At 37.8% G+C, this 23,962-nt stretch overlaps 3 protein-coding genes across 4 annotated transcripts in view; 1 reads left to right on the top strand and 2 right to left on the bottom strand.

Moving 5' to 3' along the window:
- Nucleotides 1–23,962, top strand: part of LOC115763252 (UPF0585 protein CG18661) — a 66,485-nt gene that overhangs the window by 25,421 nt on the left and 17,102 nt on the right. Inside the window, exons 4-5 of the transcript XR_004017890.1 lie at nt 15,181–15,249; nt 20,741–20,813. The gene's annotated coding sequence lies outside the window, so the exon portion shown is untranslated. The remainder of the gene's footprint in view (nt 1–15,180; nt 15,250–20,740; nt 20,814–23,962) is intronic.
- On the bottom strand, nt 5,036–6,048 carry LOC115763247 (mitochondrial 2-oxodicarboxylate carrier). The gene has a single exon (XM_030705725.1). It carries the CDS (start codon nt 6,032–6,034, stop codon nt 5,096–5,098), a length of 939 nt encoding a protein of 312 aa, XP_030561585.1. The 5' UTR covers nt 6,035–6,048; the 3' UTR covers nt 5,036–5,095.
- Nucleotides 8,775–9,910, bottom strand: LOC115763250 (mitogen-activated protein kinase kinase kinase 7-like). Of its 2 annotated transcripts, none has more exons than XM_030705727.1 (5): nt 9,865–9,910; nt 9,533–9,800; nt 9,262–9,441; nt 9,053–9,197; nt 8,775–8,982 (listed from the first exon to the last, which is right to left on the bottom strand). In XM_030705727.1, the coding sequence occupies exons 2-5, from the start codon at nt 9,596–9,598 to the stop codon at nt 8,846–8,848; spliced, it is 528 nt and encodes a 175-aa protein (XP_030561587.1). In that variant the 5' UTR covers nt 9,599–9,800; nt 9,865–9,910; the 3' UTR covers nt 8,775–8,845. The 2 variants fall into 2 exon arrangements, with proteins under 2 accessions (XP_030561587.1, XP_030561586.1); XM_030705726.1 differs by having other exon boundaries at nt 9,504–9,800; nt 9,865–9,904.

Genomic DNA, 23,962 nt, shown 5'->3' on the forward strand with positions numbered 1-23,962 from the left:
GTGTGTGTGTGTGTGTGTGTGTGTGTGCGTGTGTGTATTTGGGTGTGTAATGGGACGTCATGTGGTGCATGTGGTCAGTAGTCAGTCAGTCCAGTTTCGGCTTAATGCCTCCCTACTGCATATGAACTTGTGCGCCAAGCTTTGCAATTTAAACGCCAAATTGAAATTAAATGGTTTCTTGGCAAATCTTGAGAATTTGGACCTTAAGGATACTTAATTAAATAACAAGTAAATGTTCATTTCGATTTTTAAGTAAAGCTCTTAGGCCTGTATTTCATTTGAGAGAAATAAAAGGGATGATTAAAATCATAACGATTACAAGAGTTTAATAAAATAATGATATGAGAATTTCACAGCCTATGTAGATGAATGGATAGAGGCAGATAAATATAATGAGAAATATATAAATTGATATAATATTACACAAAAAGATTTACAAACCAACCGTTCCATAAAACTGAAGAGATATCTTTGTCATGCCTATTAAATTATTAAATTACTATTAAAATATATTAAATACTTTTTATAGAAACAACAATTTTTGACATTCTTCTAAAAAGAGATTCTGCATGATTGCCCTTTATTTGGTTTGTAAGGCCACAATAATATCATGTAGCTTAAATACTTTTGTGAAAATAAAGAGCTTATTGAATTTATTTTATTGCAAAAATATTTGATATTTATATGTGCTTTAGCAGCCAAAGCGAGCTCGCCACTCAAACCAAGAAGTGGGTTGTGGCTGCGTTTGCATAATTTACAAGCAAACGAAAAAAAAATGTATGAGCAGTTGCAATTGCCTGAGAACTCTATAAATTTAAGACTTTAACTTTGCATATAGTAAGACTGTAAATAGCTTTAAATGTCTGCACACGCTTAAGGAAAATCATATTAACTTAATCAAATTTGTGTAAAAGTATGTAAAGTCCTTACAGTTGATAAAAGCGCTGGTCTCTTATACAATTATAAAATCCTTTAAAAACAAATTCGTATGCGAGTGCGCGTAAGGGTTTTTTTTAGCACTTTTTTTACGGGGGGTGTTTTTTGACCGACAATATTAATATGAATGACTGTCATGCTCCGGTGTTAGTGTGTGGGTGTGTGTAATTATGTCACTGTGTACTATGTGTGTTTGGGTGTGTGTGCAGCGAATCGTTAAATGTGCACGTGACAAGCGTGTAATGAGGAAGTCTTCAGTCTTCGGCCCATACCCAGCCCATACCAGCTTCTGTCTTCGCTCTTGGTCAATTTGTAGCCCGACTTTATACACACACACACACACACGTACATGTACATATGTATATATCCACATTATGATGGTCGGAATTTTGCTGCAATGTAGCAGCATGTTACGCATATATCTGCCATACATATATTTCAATCATTTTAAGTGTGTTTGTGTTACAGGCAGCCAAGCCAGCAGCGGCACAAGATTGTCCTGGCCCTGTTCGTTCTGCTCATGCCACTATGCTTGCTGCAGGGCATGCGACATGAAAATTGGACAATGATTTATGAGGCGTTAAGTCAAACTTCATATTAATTTCATTTCATTTTCACAGCACTTTACGTGGCGGCTTTAAAGTTTCAGGGGCAACGACCACATAAAAATAAAAATAAAAATGAAAATAATGCCAAGTCAAAGGAAATAAAATACGTCTGCCGCTCACATATTGCTAGGGCAACCTGAAACGTGTTTCGAATTTCCAAAAGCTTAAATCAGTATTTTCTGAAGATCTGATACCCTATATAAATTATTGGCACAATTATTTAAAACAAATTTAGGATATCTTTTTTTATCAGTAAACATTTTTTGATTTCTAATTAAAATGATTTGGTAAATTTTTGGATATTTTGATATGTGTTGGTAAAAACTTTTTAAAATAAGTTTGCGACTTGTTTTTTTTTTTTTAATTAAACTTTTTTGAATGTTTTTTTTTTTGAGAAGAAAGTGATAATATATATTATTGAAAAAAAAAAATACTATTATATACTATGAAACTATTACAAGAATATAAATAAATTTCATATTCAACACCATTTTGGATTGAAATAGAAATAATAATAAGGAATTTAACCTATTTTTTATAAGCGGATCTTAAGTAAATTGTAAGGCATTTTCAGAGTAAATAAAATATTGTTTAGAAAATTGTAATAATAAGGTCCATACTCACATTCCAACACACACACTCGGTCACTCATGGTCAGATCCATACACACACGGTGTAAGTTTGGGCCTTGGATTGGTTTCTTGGGCGTCTCACCCTGCCCACAAGCAGAATCATATTTACGTCTAACAATTGTATAACATGTGTAATTCGAGCATTTTATTTTATACAAGCACTCACACACATTTAACTGTGAAGTGTGCGTGTGTAAAATAACTTGTGGCATGCTTCGACGTGTTGGCCAACAGTGGCAGTTGGGGTTGGCGTCCTGCAACATTTTTCTCTGTGGTTTTTGCGCTTTTCCCGCTCGGCATGAACCAAAAATTCCCTCGGCCGTCCGCACTGCTGCGTGCCTCTCATTCGTTTATTGTTCACTGAAGCGTTAACCATGGTCAATAAAAAATTTATTTAGACAACGACAACAACAACAGCAATAACAAGAGCAGGCATTCAACAACAACAACATGACGTATTCGAAAAAGTTTGCTATTCACTGATAAAAAATTTGTGACCAGGAAAAAAAATACACACTCACACGCAGAACATTTTGTTTTCCCTGCTGTTTTGCTCGCTTTGATGCCGAGCATTGGTATTTGATTTATTTTTACTCTTAAATATTTCAAATAATTCATATTTTATTGACTAGACAACAGCATGAAGCAGTTAAGGTAACCAATTGATACACAGATACTCGTAGATATATTTACAGATACAGATACACCGAAACGCGACAACAATTAAGTTTCAACTGAGTGCTTTTCAGTTTTGTTAACTCAATTTGTTTTTAAATTTTTCAAAAGCGCATTTTTATTAGTGATTCGACTATTATTGATTGAGCGTGCGGCTATTGTTGTATTTCAATTGGGCTTCCTGTTAAAATTGTGCAGTTTGATTGGAATTATGTGTGGAATTTGTACGGCATAATTGACTCAAAAGAAATCAATTTGAAAGCTGCAAATAATTTAATAAAGCAGATGGCCAAATGGCTGTATTTATGTACTTAAATTGTTATGGCAACGACTTAAACAATTCTATACATATATTTTGTTATTATTAAACTACTCAGGTAATGGGATTCAAAATAAGAACTGAATCTTTTTCATTAGCTGTCTATCAAAAGTTATATGCAATAAATCGTGCTTTACATCAGTTTACCATTTCGGTCCCCAAAATATTTATTTATTTATTGATTATTAAGGGTCGACAAAACGAGGGTCAACCCAAATGTTTAAGACATGGGAGAGAACATAAATTTACAACTTAAATATTTATACCTAAATTAATAAATATCTATATATTCAGAAACGCTTGTTTAAGAAAAATATAATTTTCAATTTATTAAATTATTTTTATAATTCTCCATTCAACCAACCATTTCAAATATAATGGAAACAATAATTTAATTTATTTAGAATTATATCTAAACAAAACTTTAATTATAGCCCGAGATTTAGATTAAAGCATCAATAAAGTTATTGAAATTATTTATATAAATATAGTAGAAAAAAAAACACAGTATATGTTTCTAATAGTTTATATTGCACTCGATTTGGATATTTAGCCTTTAATAAGCATAATAATTAAAAGTCATATTACTATCCATATTAATGTTCAATTTGGCCACTTGTTTACCCACCAATTTAACTTTGATGTGTTGTCTCGATCTATACATACTTTCTGATAAATATGGACATCATTGGTTAATCTATTGAGCGTGCTGTTTAACAGGTTGCAACAAGCCAATTTTAAATGTTGAACAATTTAAAACTGACATCAATCAAACAAACAACAATATTTGCAAACTTTTGTCAATTGGTCAAGGGGACGACGCGTCGTTAGGGGTAGTCAACAGAATTTTCATGCTTAATTAGTTTTAATGCGTAATAAGCATATTCCAGCTGAATTAGCCAAAAGCATAACAACAACAACAAAAGGGGCAAACAATTGCAATGGCAATTTGGAGCCTTAAAGTATGCAATGCACATATTCAATTATTCATAGTTCAAATTGCAAAGGGTAATGAAATGAAATCAAAAGCTGCATTTGCCATATGCCAAATGTAACTGGCATCATGTTACTAATGCTGCACTCTCCCCTCTTTCTCTCTCTCTCTCTCTCTCTCTCTGCCTCTCTCCATATATTTCTAAACATATACCTCTTTCGCTCTTCAATTCATGAGTGCAGTAAAATGCCTTAGAGCCAACATTGACATCATTCCAATTCATGGCTATACTCGTAATTACACTAATCTATGCATATTTTGAGCTGTGTGTGTCTGTGCGTACGTGTGTGTGTGTGCATCTGTGGCTATGCAAATGCATTTGAAATTGACCCTGGAGACATTTTCGGTGCCCAGAAAAGCCAAAACACATTTATTGTTTAATCTGTTGTTGCTGTTATTGTTGTTGTTTGACGATTCGATTTGTTGCTCGGCTTGTTTAATTGTCTAAAGCTTCAAGTGTTTGCTCTATTGTTTGTTTTATTTGTTATTTTGCTGTTTCTGTTGGTTAATCATTTGACTCGGATTGCTCGTTTAGCTGCTGATTTTGCATTGCAAAATCGGGCTGAAAGAAGCGTCTTCGATCCCATGGAGTACCGTGTGTACCGCTACCTATAAGATCTATAGACTTGATTGGACTTTTGGCTTAAGAACTATGGTCATCAAATTTAACATTAAGTTTCTTTTTATTTTTTTTATTATTTTTTTAACTTATTTTTTGTGTGGTATTTTTGGTGTATATTTTTGACCAAAGCGAGAGCTTTTCAACAATTTTCTCAACTCCACTTTTCAATCTTTGCTACATAAATAAAAAAAAGTCCGGCTTAATGACACCCGTTCGAATAACGATTCGTTCTAGTACATGTTGCAAATTTTTTTATTCATGCTTCAGGTCCAAGAAATAGCTGAACATTACATTAAAATGTGTAATACCCTAATTGAAATATTTAACCAAAATTTCCGTCACATACTCATAGCCCAATAGCAGTATGGCTCCGCCTGGGCCAACACGCAAAACCTGCGGCAGGAGGCCCTTGTAGAGTGCATGAGCACCCTCTTCTTTATATACCGTCGAAAGCGTGCCATAAGTCCAAGCATATTTAATTTCGCCCGGCACGGGCTGTGGTCCCTGAATCCGTGTCTTTGCCACGTCAAGAGGGATACTGAGCAAGCAACCCAAAGAGCCGGCCGCGTAAGCGATCGTAAAATTGCGCAGAAACTCCATAACGGAATGATTAAAAGCGGGCGTGGCCTCTCGAACACTGCAAAAGAAACCGAAGTATATTACGTGAAAAATGAAGTTTCGTGCCATGGTCGTTGTCACGCCTTTGTAAAGCCCATTGAAACCAAAGCCGCCTTCATTAATGATATTCCTCGCGACATGCAAGGGACGGAGTTTCTTCTTCCGATTCGCCTGCTGTCTGACCTTGACAACCTCGAAGGGATTTTGTAGCAGCACCTCAATGGTGCCGCCCAAACCACCAGCTAGTGCATAGCTAACGGGACTCGGCACCGAACCAGATTGAAAATACGGCTTGGACTGCTCAAAAATGACAAACTTAATGGCACGTTTCGGCGTGTCAGACACTAGTAGAGGGCCGACGCCTCTCCAAAATGCGTTAGCACCTTCCTGACGATATATTTTGGCAAAGGCATCAAGCACCCCCCTATAGTGATTGGGTCCTTTTGCCTGTGCATTGCTCTGCAGTTGAAGTCGTGTCTTTACCACATCCAGTGGCAGCATAAGAAACACCTCAAAAATACTGGATGACCCGCTTGCGATTATTTGAAAAGCGACAGTCTTCAAACGCGGGATTTTGCGCGGGAGTGGCTCATTTAAGGGTTCCACATCGGGTTGTTTGAATTTAGACATAAGGCATACGTAGTTGTTAAAAAACTGATTCAGATTGCAAAGCTCTATAAAATTCGTTATATTCTAGAATAAATCAATATCAGGGACAATTTTCTTGTGGAGGACAGAAATATTTTTTGCACACTCAAGAGACTCCTCTTCCGTCCAACACAGAGATAGAGATCCTTGAAAACTAGAACTTAACTATTATGTTATGCCTATGTTTATCACAGATGCTTTTTAAAAATCGGCGAATAAAACTGTATTACTCTTCGTGCTGCAGGGATATCTGTCGTTCGATAACAGCTTTTCTCTAGTTATCTAACAAACGCAGCAACTCGCTGGGACAGCAGCCTCGGCATCAACTTAACCGGCTCTAATTGCTGACCACGTGATCACCTCTTAGATTGCCACACAGGTTAGTGGGCGTGTCATAGTGTAAAGAAGCAGCAGCGGCAGCCAGAAGTTGACGACCCAATGTCTGAATAAACGAATGGGAAACTATTTAGTGGCTGACTTAAAGCAGCTTCCCAAGCACTTCACATAAATTAATTACAGTGCGCTTGTAAATGTGTTATATAATTGTTGTTGTTGCTGTTGTCAGTTGTCTCGTAATTGTTGTTGTCGAGCTAAACAATTAAGTGCAAATTGTTAAACATGCAGAGCTGCGGTTTGTGGCCGTGTTTGTGTTCTTGTCTCTATTCCTGTCCCATTGCTATCTGGCTCTTTGAACCTCTCCCTCCGGTACCCCAAAACTAGCTGCGGTTTTGCACTTGACTGAGTTTTAGAGTGGATACTTCATACGAGACTTTGTGTTCTAGTTAGTTGCTTAAGTCATTAAGTTGTTGAAGCTGGGGCTAACCGTTTAAAAAAAGGCTACAGTATGCCGAAATTTAAACATTCTTGCAGCGGAAAATATATATTGGCTTTAAAAAATTATTTTTTTTTATTTCGGTACAAATCCTTATTCATACCATATTCATATCCAAATTATGCCAGATGCCAGTTTGATTATGATTTTTATAAAAATTGAAAAAATGAACATGTGTATTTCATCATAAGTGGATTTTGGAAAACCTGAGAAACAAGCTTCTCATGATTACTAACAAAGATCTTTTAAAATTATTTCAAAACCGTATTGTAACCACTTCGTGCAGAAACTACCCAAGAATCCATCATAGTGTGCACCTTTATAACATGACTTCAGTACAGTCTGTCTGTTAGAAAAATAATCAGTATCCGGCTGGTTATGTTATAGACAGATGAAGATAAGTGGGATTTAGATGTATTACTGGAGGCATTTGCTTACCTAGGACTAAATCGATATCAATGTTAGTTTCATTCTTTTCACTTAAACACATGCTTTCTCTTCCGTGCGGCAGTCATGACTAACTTCATGAAAGACACACCTGTGATCGCTTGCTCATAACAACAATTATGCTAATGTAGTTCAGTCCGGCGACGTCAATCCAACATAATTGCTAACAAATTAGTCATGGTCACACTGGCCCAACTGCAGCTGCTGCAACAGCTACAAATGAGTGTCTGGGCTGTCGGAGTCCATTGTGCTCCCACTTGACTTGTCGGAGGCGAAGCTTAACACGTTTCATTGTCTAGCTATGTGTGTGTGTTTGGTGTGTGTGTGTGTGTGTCTGTGTGTGGATCCTGGCAATTTGCGTGTCACGCTGCACAAATGCCAAGCAGCCAGCTAGTTCCGGGTAAAAACCAACTGTGGCATTTGCCAGCCCACTTCTGCAGCCTGCTTACAGGGCCCAATGAAGCAAATGAGTTTCATTTCATGTCCTTCAAACAGATGCTTGTCTGTGTGTCCTAGCTCCTGCCCTGCAGCCGGCTAAGTTGGCCCAAAGTGTTTGCCTGGCTGGCATCAGTGCCTGCCGGTATTCTAACCGTGTTCTGAAGTGATCTCCTCCCCCAAACCCGTCAACCTTCAACTGGTGTTGACTTTCGAGTGCTCCACTTTTGATGGAGTGCGTTAAATTTATATTATAATATTAAGTTAATGAATGGGCTACTTAGGAAGAGAGAAGTAGCCCCAGTTTGTGTTTGAAGCATTGTTAATATATGCGTAATCATGCCGAAGAAGGTAATGGAGTGTCTATGAAAAGGAAGCTTGTGTCTAAAAAATTGCAATGCTCGTATAGCCAAATAATACTATACTTTGAAATATCTCAGGTAAGTGTAACAGCTTTTAATGAATGAGAAGTGCGATATTGAAAAATTTTCTACGATTCTGTAGAAAAATGAAAAGTATATGAAATTTTATGTTTCTTACCAATGTCAGTTTTCTTTTCATACACTGAACCCATTATAAATGAGTAAAAATAATTAAAACGGGTATATATGTATGTAACAGCTAGAAGGAAGTATCTCTGACCTCGTAAAGTATATATCAGCATCAAAAGCCGATCTAGCTATGTCCGTCTGTCTATCCGTCCGTCCATCCATAAGTATCCGCATGTATGAACACAGAAATCGGAGAACCTATAACAGCTAGAGACTTGAGAAGAAACACAAAAGTTATTAAAGAAAACGACACAGTAGCGCAACATGCATTTGGTGTTAGTAGAAGAGGGTTCAGGGTATTCCCTTGTCAGAAACTCCCTACAAGAGCCTCTTACTTGTTTATATTTGTATTGTTTTGTGGCCCATGACTGTTTTTATAGAAACTCGCTGAAAAGATTTTGACAGACTTTAAAAAGTGATCCACATAGACTTTATCTTAGTCCACTTAAGTAGATTAATCCTTTATTTAAATAGCTCACACATATGGATTAAATGTTTTAGTAATTACTGTCAACTCCTGAAAGTTGCTTAGAACTGTTTTAAGATTTCCACAATACCCTGCATGGAGGGACGCTTCTCGGGGTTCTTATCCCAACATTCTTGCATCAGAGTTTGTATTTGCTCAGGACACTCAAAAATTAAATCTTTTAGTGAGGGCCGTAACCCTGCATCAATTGAAATTATAATCTTATTCTTTAACCTCTATAATGAAATGCATATAATTTATGAACATACCGTGATCATCAATTTGTCTTAAGAGTTTGACTGGTTTAAGGCCATCTTGTTCATAGTACGGCTTCTTACGCGACAGAACTTCCCAGATTGTAATGCCCATGCTATAAACATCACATTTCTCAGTGTATCGTTGACCATTGAAAACCTGTGTTGTGTAAATTGCGTTAATTGAAATGATTTATATACCCGACTATATGAGATATATAAACCTCGGGTGCCATATACAAGCAAGTACCCAGTCTACTTGTCATTTGGGTTTGCACATTTCTGACAAACCCGAAATCGCAAAGTTTCAAAGTGCTTTTTGTGCCGTCTAGCAACATATTGAGGGGCTTCACATCACGATGAATAACCGATCTCTGTGTTAGCTGATGTAGATAAGCGAGTCCCTTTAAATAGAACATGAATAAGTTTCCATCCGCTCTGATTAAAAAACGTATGTAATTTATACTTCCGCAGCCTGACGTAACCAGCTTATACCTTGTGCAAGTGTATATGTCGTCTCGCTTTCGTGTAAGAAGGACCACAAGCTTCCGCCTTCGGCATATTCCATAACTAAGTGGGTTTTTATGTTATCGGTCGCTATACCCTTTAATTTGATGATGTTCCTATGATCGACCATTGCCAAATAAAATACCTCGCGTTCAATATCCTTCTTCTCAGTTGTCCCCTCTACGGTTTTAATAGCAACCACATCGCCATTATAGGTTCCTTTACAGACGAATCCAAAGGAGCCTCTTCCAATTGCCTACAAATTTTGCACTCTTTTTTTACTAATATTAACCTTATACATATTTATCATATAAAAGTACCTCTCCGAAAACAAGCTCACGTAGTTGAATTTCTGACATCTCTCCGTTAGCTTCGAACGTATTCTGAAAATATATGTATAAACTGATATTAATTTGTACTAACTGGCAATATGTTATCAACTGCGATAACAAATTTCCTTATCAGCAATGCAATTTCAGTACTGCGATCGGCCAACAAGATTAAAATAATAAAGTGATGTAGAGTTTTGACTTGAATTAAAGGATATGGACTTCTGTAATATATTACAAGCCGACATTGATGCCCCTAACTCTTGTGTCGATCCGATAAGTTTGGCGTATTATACACCTTAATCTTTATAATTTTGTCTGACTTACTATGGCTTACATGAATCGTTTAAAGTGATCAGTAACAGTACATAACAGTATTCTCTATAAAGTTTGTCTAAAGTCTTAGTTTAAATTCGTGTTTTACGTTGAAAAAAAAAGAGATAAAATAAAGTGCTATAACACATGAAATATATTTTCGATAGTGCGAAACTCATATACCCTATAAACAATTTCAAGTCGTATGAACATGTACACATATTTTGAATTAGTTCAAGTCAATAAATATTTTACACTAGATAGGCATTGTATTTTTTATTTTGTATATCTCTTAAGTTTTCATTGCAGTTATTCTGAAGAGCTGAAAGCATAGAAGCGTATTGTATTTGTATATATATCAACGTTGTTTATTTCGCCAAGATGATAGGCGGTTCTTATCAATGCCGGATGTGGCTTCTTTGAAAGTCTGACTGTGGGAAAAAATAGAAAACAGCGGGCAGCGGGAATTCTGGCTTTTTGAAATTCAGATTAACTTGCTTCTCGCTTTTTTTTATAGACCTAACTACTACCACTAAGGCAATGCATTTCACAACTTAATAAACTTTTGACTTGTAAAATGTCGAAAACTGTTTATAAGAAATTGCGTTAAGTACCGAGTTTAAAAGCTTCAAAAGCTTAGTCGGCATAAGCGAGTCTTTGAATTTGTTGTATACTCTATTACTTTTAATGAAAAGTAAACTCTACTCACCCTGAATGTTGTCCAAAAAGTGCCGGCTCGCTCGCTAGCGAGCCGTGCGCTTGCCTCGGCCGCTCAACTTCGCCGCGATCTTTCGCTCTTCGCCGCCGAATTGAAGCTGCGCCCTCGAAGGATGTCTTGAGCAACCGATCAGCAACGCACGGTTGCAGCGGCGGCCGGCGGATAAATTTAAACTAGGCTCCTTGCCCTGAATTAGCTTCAATACCTCGGCACATTGCCTTAACTGGTCTCATTACTAATACAATGTTTACATACTATACAATACTTATATCCTATAACTATAATTATGAACTGTGGGGTGGCTACATTAGTGGCTGCCTCACAATTATAATTATTATTTTGGTTATTATTATAAATACGGAATATGGTAACAAATTATTATGTTCTAAAATTGTCGCTTATTTTTTAACTTGTACCTTATATATAAGAAACTGAATTAGAAGCGAACGTATTACTTTTTTATGTTAGCTAGTCCTTCTTATTATGCAACCTGCCTTTTTAGCTGTCAACTCCTTTTTGATTTTTCCAACCAACAATTCTGTAGCTCTCACTCGACGTCTATTTGGGACACAAGTTATTTTTTTCTAGTATCTACCACTGCCATTTGGCTGGCAGCCCTCGTTTCTTGTCATTTTAAAGCCATTTGATGTATGACAAATCAAATTTGACAAACTGCCAACAGTTGTTTTGCATCTTTGCAACATTTTTCAACGCCTTCGCATGGTGGAGGATTCGCCAGTCCCCAAGTGTGTCCAGAGGGACATGTGAAATCAACGCTGTACTTTTTCACATTAATACTGTAGCATAGATATAGAGATGCAAGAGAGGGGATGAGCGGGATAGAGAGAGAGAGTGAGAGAGGTAGGGAGAAAATTTACATACTCATGACATGACATGCAAAAATGCTGCAGAGGACCAGGGATTTGTGGGGGTTTCAGTGAATGTAACTTTAATACAGACAAAGGGATTGAATCTCAATAGGGGGCTTGCAGGCAACAATTATAATGATGCTGCTAATGATATAGCAGAAATTTCATATCATGTCCGATTAGGCTCTTGCTAGGCTAAGCAAACCTTAAAGAAAATAACTAAACACGTACGAGCTGCCATTACATCGGTCGGTGCTTTGAATCCAAACGAATATTGCGCCAAAGTTTCTACTGACACTTGGGAAATAAAAAGAGTTAGCCGTTGCCTTTTTTGTTTAATTTCGTGCACCACATACCCAATCCGCCACATCATGTTCTATATTTTAAATAAAAAGTCAAGTGAAGCTCTGACTGTCTGACAGTCCAACTCGAAGCCGGGAAAACGTGCGCTCAATCAAGCGCCTCTGCAAGTACTGCTGCTACGGCTGCTGCTGAGCTTCAACTGGGGAAATTTACAAGTCACACACACTCGCAAAGAGAAAGACACAAATGCGCCAAGTGGAAACCTAAGTATGTGGTCGGAGTTGGAGCAGCAATTGCAGTGGAGGCGACTCATGACTCTTGACTCTCTTGCATATCGCATAAAAAATTAAATCGCCAGCGTAAGAAATATGCAATTTGCTCGATTTGTGCATGATTTACCATTGAAAAAAAGTATACAGGCAGCGAAATGATTATAAGAAAAAAAAATTGGAACGTCAGAAAACAAATTATGATAAAGATTCAGGCAACAGATTACATGCATTTTTTTTTTTTTTGGACTCAATTCAGTTACTTAAAATTGTGCTTTAAAAATGTATTTCAGAAACTTATTTATGAAAAAGCCTTGTTTATAATATGAATATTAATTTTGAATATAAACCTATCGATTGTTGTGCATGTGGTGCCAATTCATATTTGCAACCCTGATGGCTATTCGTAACAATAGACAAAATGTGGAATCTTGCTCTTCTTTAGATTAGGGAAAGATTCAAAATATTCAAACTTTTAAATGCACCAAGGAACTACTCCCAACATAGGAGACTAGTTACCTCAAACATTCATATAAATTTGCACTTGAAGGAAATTCCAAAATATAAACAGTTTGCGTTACAAATTTAAATTACTCCCACGATAAACAATTTGGAGCTAACAGATCGATAAATATAATCTGTTCTCAAAAGAAAGAAAGAAAAGATCAACTTTCATAGAAAAAAATAAAAATTATAAATACTAAGGCCTGATATTTTTTCTTTAGCGTACACTACTTTTACAATGGTTTTTCGCTAAGTGTACCCAAAACCCATGTATACCCTGAATACACATGATGATGAGAAGTCGTGCGTGTAGTTCCCTTTCCTTATACAGATATAACTGAAAACAGGAGAAGAAAAAAAACTATTTTAGAACACAGAGCGCTACATGTGCCGCTTCCAAAAAGTGTACCCCAAGGATATGGTGTCAGTTTGGCAAGTTATTGCATTGCATCGAACCCAAACCCAATGCCCAATGCTATTGATGGGAACAGTTTTAGGCGCCCAGTTACCAGTCGTTCTCTATTTGGTCCTCCCGGTACCCTGTGCCGTGTGCCCTGTGGCGCCTTTGACTTCCATACGCTTTTTGATTGTTGTGCGACTGTCGCTTAACATTCGAGGCTCGGAGTCAGAGGTTGGAGCTTCCAGCTTCGACGTTTGCCGTTTGACTTCATGCATGAGCGACTTTGAGTGGAAGTTCATATTGGGTCTAGTCATGTGCCTGGAAGGCCACCAGATACTCCGCCTGCGTACCCAAAATTACTTTTGCTCTGTCGCTTTGTACATTTTATATGAAGACGAAGTTGCTCCAAAGGGATAGCCAACTGCAACGTGAATGTTACCTGGACGCAGGCTTCAACTTTCTGTTGCATCAACGTCCTGTGCATTTACCTGATGTTAATGCCGGATCTGGACTAACCTGGGCAACTACTGGCAAAATCAAGTTATCTGCATTTGTGTTGTCGTGATGCTATGTGAAGTTTTGGGCAGAAACTTGAGACATAGACGGCAAGTAAATTAGTAATCAATATGTAGAGTTTTTGTAGCTCTGATGCCGCCGCCTGCATCGCTGATCCCATTAGCTGCACATGCTACTCTAGACTCAAAGCTCCCAGAGAACTTCACGCTCCACTCCAGCTTAATCAAAAAACTTCCCAGCTTGATGGTGGCTGCTGATGAAATGCTGCCACAAGAGCTGCAACTGGAGCAGGAGGCACAACATTGCCACCATTTTGTGATACACACACATAAAGCACTTTGTATGCATGTCGGCGACTTGTGGCGCTGGCGCCTTCGGCTCCACCAACGTCTTTTGCTTCGTCCGCGTCCTGTGTTATGAATATAAATTTATTTCCCACGTCACAACACAAACATGAGGTACACACACACACACGCACTCCCCTTGTACATATATACAGACATTTCACACATCGCGCATAATAATAATAATAAACGATAACGAAATTTACTTCCTAGTAAGCCACACACATACACACACAGACACGAGCACACGCATAGCGGGATGACTCCTAGATGGAGCGACAAAGCGCATCCTTCCTATTTCCGGCGTGTGCTCTTTATGAAATTTGATGTTGCCAAACTATTACAGTGCCTTAGAATAGGTATATATGCCCTATCCCACTCCATAGCTTATAATTTGGTTAATGCGTTTGCTTTGTGCGCTTAGTTTGTGGCGTATGTCCGTTCACAGCACAATATTTTGGTGTTAATCTTAAACATTTCCAAAACTGGTTGTAAACGCAGTTCCTTTGTGGACTAAACACGATTTGAGAGTGAAAACTTAAGTAGATTTTAATTTATGTATTTTAAAGAAGTATGTGCTTGAACCTCCATCAGATAAGCTAATTACAGAGAAAATGTTTGCTATAACTTTTCGAAATCCTCTCCCCAATTGGCCGAAGTTGGTGCATGCAGAATTATTTGATTTGTCTGTTCATCAATGTACTTCCCCGTCCTGTGCTAGCATCTCTACTTGTTAGTGGTATTCTTATAAGCAGATCCACCTCATCACAGCACCCCCCAAATTTAGCCGGATGCGCCCCAGCCACCACCAATTTATTTAAGAAGAGTCCATGATCTCATGTTTAACACTATCTAACAATAAATTACAATCAATTGTTAAGATACATTGTTTTGCACATTTTGATAGCAGCTTTAACCTAAACCAAATTTGTGGTGTCAAACTATTTTAACTACTAAAAGAAATCAAAGTCATAGGAAAATAGAAATATCGATACTATCAATATGTTTACATCCAATGCATTTACCGAAACTTCAAAGTTTTACTAAATTGAACTTGAATTATTTACAGCTAAATTTGCGGCCAATTATCAAGCCATGAATAATTTCTGCAATAACTTTGAAGCGAGGCACAGATGAGGTAAGTCTGGCAAAAAAAAAAAAAAAAAGGATAATATATAAATATACTTATAAAGGTCTATATATAAGGCAGAAAGCGCAGCTGCTTGCCATTTTTCTAATACACGTTATATTGATGTAAGTTTTCATTATGCGGGGCGCCAAACGCGCCGCAAGAAGTCAGCCAGCCAGCCAGCCAGCCAGCCAGGCAGACAAGCAATCTGTCCCAGCTACATGAGTGTGTGAGGGTCTGTGAGTGTGCGTGAAAGTATGTGTGTGTGTGTGCATGGTACAACATTATGATGATGACGTTGACAAACCTACGCACAAGGCGACAAGGCAAGACGGCAGCTTAGCTTAGATTTTTTTATTTTCTTTTCTTTTTTTTTATACCCTGTACCCATTACACATGAATACAGAAGAGAGTTTAATGTTTCTATGCAAATAAATGTAACAGGCAGTAATTGGCATTTCTCTGCTCCAATGGACTGGTCAAATTATGACCAAATAGAAATGATTTATAAACTGATTCAGTAAATTAAACTTTTATTGCTAATATACGAAAGCTTACGGCGAGGCATGGGCTTAAGCCGTTAATTGAACTCCCATAGTTGCGAGGAATGAAGGAGATCTATAAGAAGAATCTCGCATTCATGCTGCGGCAGCTGGGTATAGGGTATCTGCTTGCGAGACACACACGGATAGGGCAATCTGATGTGTTTTTTTTTTTGGTTGTTGCTGGCACAAGGAATCGCAGGAAACTCATCTAGAAAATTGTCAAAGTGACAGCTGTGCGAAAGTATTGTGACATGTGTTTAAATGAGCTGCATTTGCGATGCCTGGAGCCTTAAAGCCACTTCGAAGTCAACTTAAATTTAGTTTGCCGCAACTTTTTTGAATGCCAAATGCAAACAGCCGAGTCGAGTAAGCCGAGCCGAGCCTCACAGACGTTTGGCAAACAAACACAACGGGGCAGTAAGTGGGCGATGAGATGGGGTGAGGTTGGGGGTGGATGTGAGGGGGGGGGGGGGGTGGTATTGCTCGTGTGTCCTGTTTTGTGTTTTGTCTGCATAATTTAAACGTTGCATGCTGCAAAGTTAACTGTTTTTTCGTGTGGCGTGTGGCCCAATGGATTCTGTGCAGCTGACCAGCTGCTATTTTTAAACAAGTTGGCAACGCTGTGTATATCGTCGGGAACTCGCTTTGTGCGCGGCAACTAAATTATCTCCATTGTTTGCGTTTGTCGTTTGCAACTGCCACACCTCTCTCCATCCCCCCCATTGCCATCTCTCTCTCTCTCACTGTTGCTGTTTTGTGGCATTTGTTGCAATTGAAAAGGCCTCGCCGGCTCGTTTAGTGTGCCGTGGCATAAATTTCGTAGCTAAATTGTGTATGCCCAGCCTGGTTAGCTGACAGTCAAGTCATTGCGGCTGACTAGTTTATTGCGATTGCGTTGGTAACTGAAAAATACCGCCAAACAATGAAATCAATTAACTAGAGATGAGCACGAGGCGCATACAATCTTTTTTTTTTCAATCCAGTGCATGTGAATTGATGCTAATGAAAGGCAAACTTTATTGAGATTATACAACGAGAAATATTGCGTTTAATTGAACTGGCATTGTTGATCTAAACTGCTTCGCATTTTGTGGAATGAGTATGATTATTCTCTTAAATAAAACCCAGTACTACTCATTCTCATTGATATATGAATATATGGCAACATATAAATAATAATATTTATAATTATATTAAAACAATTAAAATTAACTCAAATTAAGTTTCTTCATTTACAACTTCAATGAACATTCTTATCTTTGAATGAAGTTACTGATTTAATTTTATACTGAGTATTATTATTATAAATTGCATCATGATTATACCCTGAACCCATTAAAAATGGGTAAAAGGGGTATAATGTATTTGTGCAAATGTATGTAGCAGGCAGAAGAAAGCATCTCCGACCCCATAGAGTGTATATATTCTTGATCAGCATCAATAGCCGAGTCGATCTGGCCATGACCGTCTGTCTGTCTGTCCGTCTGACCGTATGTATGAACGCAAGGATATCAGAACCTATAAAAGCTCGAGAGTTTTAATTTTAGCTGTAAGTCTTCCTAGTCCATGCGCAGATCGAGTTTGTTTCAAGTCCGAATTCTGCCAGAGGAACTTTTTTTTTAAACTTATCTTTATTAATTCAAACGAGCGCGTAGCGTGAGCTGCATTTAGTGTTGGAATAAGAGGGTTCAGGGTATTTCCTAGTAGGGAGCTCCCGACTAGAACCTCTTACTTGTTTTTTAATAATATTATTATTCTCATTATACATTTTATTAATATTATTATTATTATTATTAATTTTGTTTTAACCAAAACTTCAATTTAATTCAGTGCCCAGTTAGAACTTAAGAATTACCTTATGAGCATTTTTCGCTTTCTTCAGTTGCCTGCTCTAACCGATATTCAACTCTTATTTCAATGTCAAAAAGTCAGGAAGGCGTCGTTGTCCTTCTGGCACTCGACTCGTTAATCATTCGCCTCCAGGAATTACGTATACGTCACGTGTAACCGGTCAGATAAGCGGCGTGGGCGTCGGCCTGGGCAAGGTTAACGTTTCCGGATGACACTTTTGCTCTAGGACAAAACACAAAAGGGCTTTTCATTTGATAAATGAATGTAGTTTTCCACATGCAACGGGTTCAAGGTGACTAACAGCCACCTGAGTTGGCTCAGTGCCCATCTCCAAGATGCCAAGGTAAAATTATGCAAATGAGCGCACACTAAAGAGCCAAACAATTTGTCAGCCATGCAGTTTTCCTAGTGAAAACTTTGCAAGACAAATCAATATAGCCAGCCAGAAATTGCAATTAAAATACTTGGCCTAAAAGTTGGCTGAGTCGAACGCGTGACTGCAAAAAAAAATCAATCGCTAATTAGGCAGGAAATCAATAATAAGAGACCTGAGCAGTCTTATCCATTAAAATCAATCGACAATGCCATTTCACAAGCAGCTGAAGCCAGGCATTGCGCAAACGGCGCGTTGGATAAAAATCAAAGTCTGAAATGGCGCATACAAGAAAATAAATAAATAAAAAAGCAAGCAAAAAGTTGTGGGAAGGTGGTTTCAGACATTGGCTGTTGCATTTGGCTTTCTTTACGCCGCGTTGTCATTTAACTGTCAGTTTGTCTGTGTGTTTGTGTCGCGCGGCTGTCGCTTAAATGTCGCCTGGGGAGCTCAGCAAATGCGTTCGGGGAGTCACAAGCTTTTTGGGCTGCGGCATGTGGCAACCCATAAAATTGTGAAGCATATGTGGAATATGTTGCTGTGTGTTTCTTTGCCGTCCCATGGGCTGAAATGCCGCTAAAGATTTAGCTAATCTCTATTAGTCTTTACCTTTAAAACTTTTAAGACTTTTCGCACACCTTCTAGCTACCAAAAAATTGAGCTATACCTTAGACTGGTATATATACAAAAAAATATAGTTGGTTGCCGCCAAAGTTTACCACTGCTAATTACCACCAAGCATTTGGCTTTTTGTCACCTGACAAGTACTTACAGGAGCTTTAAACTTTAGTTTTCGAGAGCGAAAAAGATTTTATAACAAACTACTATTTAAGATCATTTTATGAGCAAATGAGAAATTTCATAATTTAAACTGGCTGAAATTTTACTTATAAAAAGTTTCTGTTTAGGTTTGCTTACTGTTTATCTCTCTTAGTCCGAAGCATACCTGATTTATTTAAATGAATATATATATAAACTTATTAATGGCTGTCAGGGCTTTCAGCTAGATAAGAGTATGAAAATATAAGAAGTCTTAGAACATATTTACTATTGAACATAGGTCCTGAATTCTAATTTATATTAACATTTATATTATTTAAATATCGTTATACAAGTTATATTTTGCTCAGAAATTATATATTATATCAAATATGCGACCTATATTGAGGTTAGCAAGTAAAGTGATTGAAAAATTCTTGGTTGTTAGGGCGAAGCAGGTTTAAGTTTTCTATTATTTTGGCATAGTGACCATATGGGAAAATATTGTTTTTTAAATAACGTTTATGCGTTACTTAAGATTGGACTAGCCGTAGCCAATTATTTTATTCCGATCAAATGGTAATGGATGCGTTGATTACCAAGCTCATGACTTTATTTTATCTGCTTAGGAATAGTCTTCAGCCTTCTCTGTTTTCTACCTAACTTTTTGGCTAGTCAATGTTAATTGGGCATCATTTTAAAAACGCAGAAAGAAAAAAAGTTATATAAATATTGTTGTATGCTAGTTGCGGCACATGCTTGGTACACAAGTGTTGTTTAACAAGCAGGCAAATATTTAACGATGCCACGCACTCGAGTGGCTGCTTAAACCGCCTAAACAAGCACTCACTCTCGTGGGATGCGCACTCATATGCTCACATTTTCAGATTCATATGGTAGGAGGAGCCGCAGCATTTGCACTCACCGTTAAGTAAGTGCCAGGACCTGTGCCACACTCTATAAGTAGCGATACGTAAAGCCGAAGGAAAAACTGTTTCGAAATATTGTATACACTTATAGGTATAAGTATTTGGTTGTGTGTTGGTGTGTGTGTGTTGGTGTTGGCCTGGTTTCTCAACATTCGACTTTGCAGCCATAAGTAGCCGGCAGCCTGTCTGCTGCAATATCGCAAGGCAAAGGCAGCAAATGAAAATGGCAAGGATGCAGCTGCAGTTACAAATGCAGCTGACACAAAATGCCAGCTGGCTCCTTAAAGTATGCAATGCCTCAGTGCACATGTGCGAGGGTGTAAATATATGTATAGCCCGCCAACCCGCCTTCCGCCCCTGCGAGCAGTGTTCTCTGTTGCTGTTGATTTCCATTACTTTCAATATTTTTTGCAGCATTTTATTTGTCTGCTTTAATTTAAACGCGTGGCCTGGCCAACGAGCTAGACGAAAGTGGAAATTAAATTTAAAAAACAAAATTTCCCAACAATTTGCAGGCCTGCCGGCGCAAACGCTTAATCCTTTATGCCTGTTCCTTTGGTCGCAAAATATAGAAAAAGCGTATAAGAATGCAAACTGTGGGGTGCAAAAAAAAAATAAAAAAAGAAGGAAACAAAGTTACGAAATACTTTGGCGCATTCCGCAGTCCTGAGCGCCGTTGGCTACACTCAAAAATGTTTGCTGGCGGCCCAATAAAATCATCAGGAAATCCGCAGCCAGAATTGCAGCTGCCAGGACAGCAACAGCAACAGAAAAACCAAAGGACGTGGCAGACACGACTGTCTTTCAATTTCTTCCCTTTGCGAAAAAATGCCTTTGCCTGCTTTGGCTGCCGCTTACCAAATTTCTTTTCTTCTTTTCTTTTTATGCGTTTTCATTTTTGCACTTGAAACCTTTCCATAGCTTTAAAAAGGAAACTTCACAGACGAATTTCCATTAAATTGCTGTGAGTGGCGCCTTTTCTTTTTGCCAAATCAAATGAACTTATTCTTGTTATTTATTTATTTTTTGTACCTATTTTCCAGATACCTCATTTTGATCTATCAGCAAGGTTCTCAGCACTTCGGCAGCAATTGCAATAGGATATTATTTAATAAGGTAAGAACTATTTTATTTTTATCACATTGAATTCCACTCTATTTTTTTATATAATATTCCATTCTATTTTTTACATACATTCATAATACGATCAAGAATATATATTTTTATTTTATATCATTTCCCACTTTCAACGATACTCTCTTGAAACAAACGGCTTTCAGATATAAGTAGCATTAAACTCTTCTGCATTTGGAGGGAATTTCGAATTTTAACTAAATTCCAATTCTGGAGCCAGTTTAAAACTGATATGCTTGGCATACAATAGTTCGAAATTCTCAGATAGCTTTTTTATAAAATTCTTTTCTATGCAAAATATTTACAGTATTCTGCTTGTACTCTTAATTCGTAGGGTCAAATCTGGTAGGCAGCCATTTAAGTTTGACAGTTGTCAGTTGAAGTTCCATTTCCGTTGCGCCAAGTTTTCTTTAGGGAGCAATCAGCTTGAATCCCTTTTTTTCACTAAACACAGTCATAAAAAGCATTCAGGGCTCCCCACTAGTTGAGTGTTAATGCAGAGGATGTGGAATTGCGTGTAAGAGAGAGAAAGATACAGAAAGAGAGGCAGATAGAAAGAGAGAGAGAGAGAGAGAGCGTCTGAATGGCGTGTAGCCTCAAAGGAAAATCCTTGCCGAATACGTGCGGCATTTTCAACGCCAATAAAATCACAAAGTCACGTACGGTACGCCTTGGCCCATGTCCATCACGGGCACCACAACTCCTTTCGTCCGTTTGGTCCTTTCGGTCCTTCTGTGTTTGTGTCTGGTTGCGTTTTGTACTAGTGTTTTATGGATGTCCTGCGGTTGCTCTGTCCATATAAGTGTGCGTCCCATCATGTCCTTTATTATGACAAGCTGCGGTTTTTGGGCTCGCCGATTGCCTTATCGTTGAGGTCCTTGTAATAACTCTGCGTTGTGTTTGTGTTAATAGTTTTTGTTGTTGTACATATTTATGGGGCGAATTTTGTTGCTGTGGGGTGTTAATGTAAGGGAAAGGGGGTAGATAAAAGTATTTGTGGCTGTGTGGCTAGTTATTAGAATTAATGCGAGGAAATATGCTTGACAATTGTTGCTTTTGGATATCTAACTTTGGCTTGCGGCAAGTTTATTGTGATGGGTGTGTTTTGGAAGAAATTGAAAGATGATTCGATTAGGAAATATACTTGAGATTACTGAAGATAAACTGCTTTATAATGTGCAGAGATGTTCAGAAAGATAAATGATTTCTGAAAGAATCGTTAATTATTATAGTGTTCTTATTTTATTTATTTATATTTTGTATATTTAGTGAAAATTAAATATAATAACGGGTGCTTATAAATATAATACATTTTAAAAGCAACATGCTTAGCATTCTTCTTTCTCTTGTAAAATTTTCTTTACACTCAACTTTAAGTTGATCTCGTTGTGGATTAGTCAATGGCAACTTTCACTTGACTGCGTGCAAGTGCATGTCATGTTCAAATCAATGTAAAGGTTGCCACAGTCCCTTATACCTTACCCCTAGTTTGTCTGTCGCCCGCTCGACCCTCATGTATATCTATTCATATATTTACATCACCCTCTTCAGCTGGGCTGTTGCACAAATACAAACGCGAAGGTTGTTGGCAATTTTTCAATGATGTCCGCTTTAAGAATTTATGAAAACGATGAAGCTGATTTCATGGTAACCGTGCCAACTATCATGTGAGAGCCAAAGCAAAAAGCAAACTAAAGCGAAACGAAACGAAACGAACGGAACGCAGCGAAACGAACCAAAGCTGGGCAAACAAACACGAACACAGTCTCAAAAACAAAGATCCTTTTCGCAGGATTGCCACAAAAGGTTGCCAATGCCATTACCACAGTCAGTGCTGCACAATTCCCGTTGTTGCTGTTGTTGTTGTTGTTGTTATTGTTACTGTTGTTGTTGCTGTTATATCCTTGCAATGATTTTCCAACGCTGTGTTTACCCACGTTCGTCCCCCGGCTCATCTGTTTGTCCTGCGTCCTCTGCCCTTTGCTGCCTCAGCAGCTCACTGAGCTGTGCGAAAACCCGCGGCCCTGGCCGGGAATAAATTATTAAATCATGCACAGTTCTAGTTTAAGGCAAGCAGCTTAAAGTTCATCTAGGTTTACCTAGGGTTGGCAGTCGGTTGGGAGGCTACGTTGGGGGCGGTGTGTGCCTGAGCCATTTATGAATATGCGGCGTTGAAATTTCACAGTCAGCGCTTTGCAAATCTGCTTATGAGCTGCCGTGCCACTCGCTCAAGCGTCTAATTGAAGTTGCGGCAAGAAAGTGTAGCATGCCACAAGCGACGCACCGGCCAACTACTGCGATAAATTCTGCAAAAGAAATCGCTGGCAATCGATAATCGCTTAATTGGCCACACGACAAACTCGTTGATGCAGTCGCTGGTACCGAGAATAGAAATACAAAAAACCGCAATAAAAAATGAGCTAACGAATTCTCAATTGCGGCGTCACGTGCGCGACGCCTAAATCGCAAACGGCTTAACTTGTGGCCTGTATATGGAATTGTGTATGTGTGTGGGTCTGTGTCTGTGTTGGCCAAATGATTTTAAGGCCAGTAGAAGCAGCGCGAAGACAAGAATATTATTTCCACACTTAAACGGTACACTGAGCGAAGACTTAGTTCTGTTATAGTTAAATAAACTTTTATGCTAAGTTAGCAGAGAAACATACCAAAAGAAAAAAAATCTTTATGAAAAATTATACAATTTGAAATTTAAATAGCAATAGGCTAAACTTTTTAAAATGAAATTGAATGAAAAGTAATTGATAAAAACTATTATCTTGAATTTGACGATAAAATTGATTTAGAAAAATGCTGAGTGTAGAAATATGTTTATTCTAATATTATAAAAGTTTTTGTTGTTTTTAGTTTTAGTTTTGGACATAAAGCGGAAACTTTCTTTTTTTTTTCATTAAATATTAAAACCAACTTTTTTTATTCAAACTATATCTTGAAATAGAACAATGTACAGAATGATTTCTCTATATATTTTTAAATGTCAATATTGCTTGAATATTTCACATGGCTATTCTAAATGGCCTTGAATTATAAATAACTCATCAGCACGAGCATGAGGATAAAATATACAGATTATTCAGCTAAGTCCGCTTTAAATTATTAATAAAAATATTATG

Source organism: Drosophila novamexicana, unplaced genomic scaffold (genome assembly GCF_003285875.2).
Source record: "Drosophila novamexicana strain 15010-1031.04,08,12 unplaced genomic scaffold, DnovRS2.1 tig00000689-arrow-pilon, whole genome shotgun sequence".
Taxonomy (NCBI): domain Eukaryota; kingdom Metazoa; phylum Arthropoda; class Insecta; order Diptera; family Drosophilidae; genus Drosophila; species Drosophila novamexicana.

Excerpts from the sequence above, each read along its gene's own strand:
- LOC115763247 (XM_030705725.1), bottom strand. The coding sequence starts at position 6,034 with ATGTCTAAATTCAAACAACCCGATGTGGAACCCTTAAATGAGCCACTC.
- LOC115763250 (XM_030705726.1), bottom strand. The coding sequence starts at position 9,903 with ATGTCAGAAATTCAACTACGTGAGCTTGTTTTCGGAGAG. Across the intron at positions 9,801-9,864 it reads GTGAGCTTGTTTTCGGAGAG|GCAATTGGAAGAGGCTCCTT; the intron begins GTACTTTTATAT and ends CAAAATTTGTAG. Across the intron at positions 8,983-9,052 it reads AAGACAAATTGATGATCACG|GGTTACGGCCCTCACTAAAA; the intron begins GTATGTTCATAA and ends CAATTGATGCAG.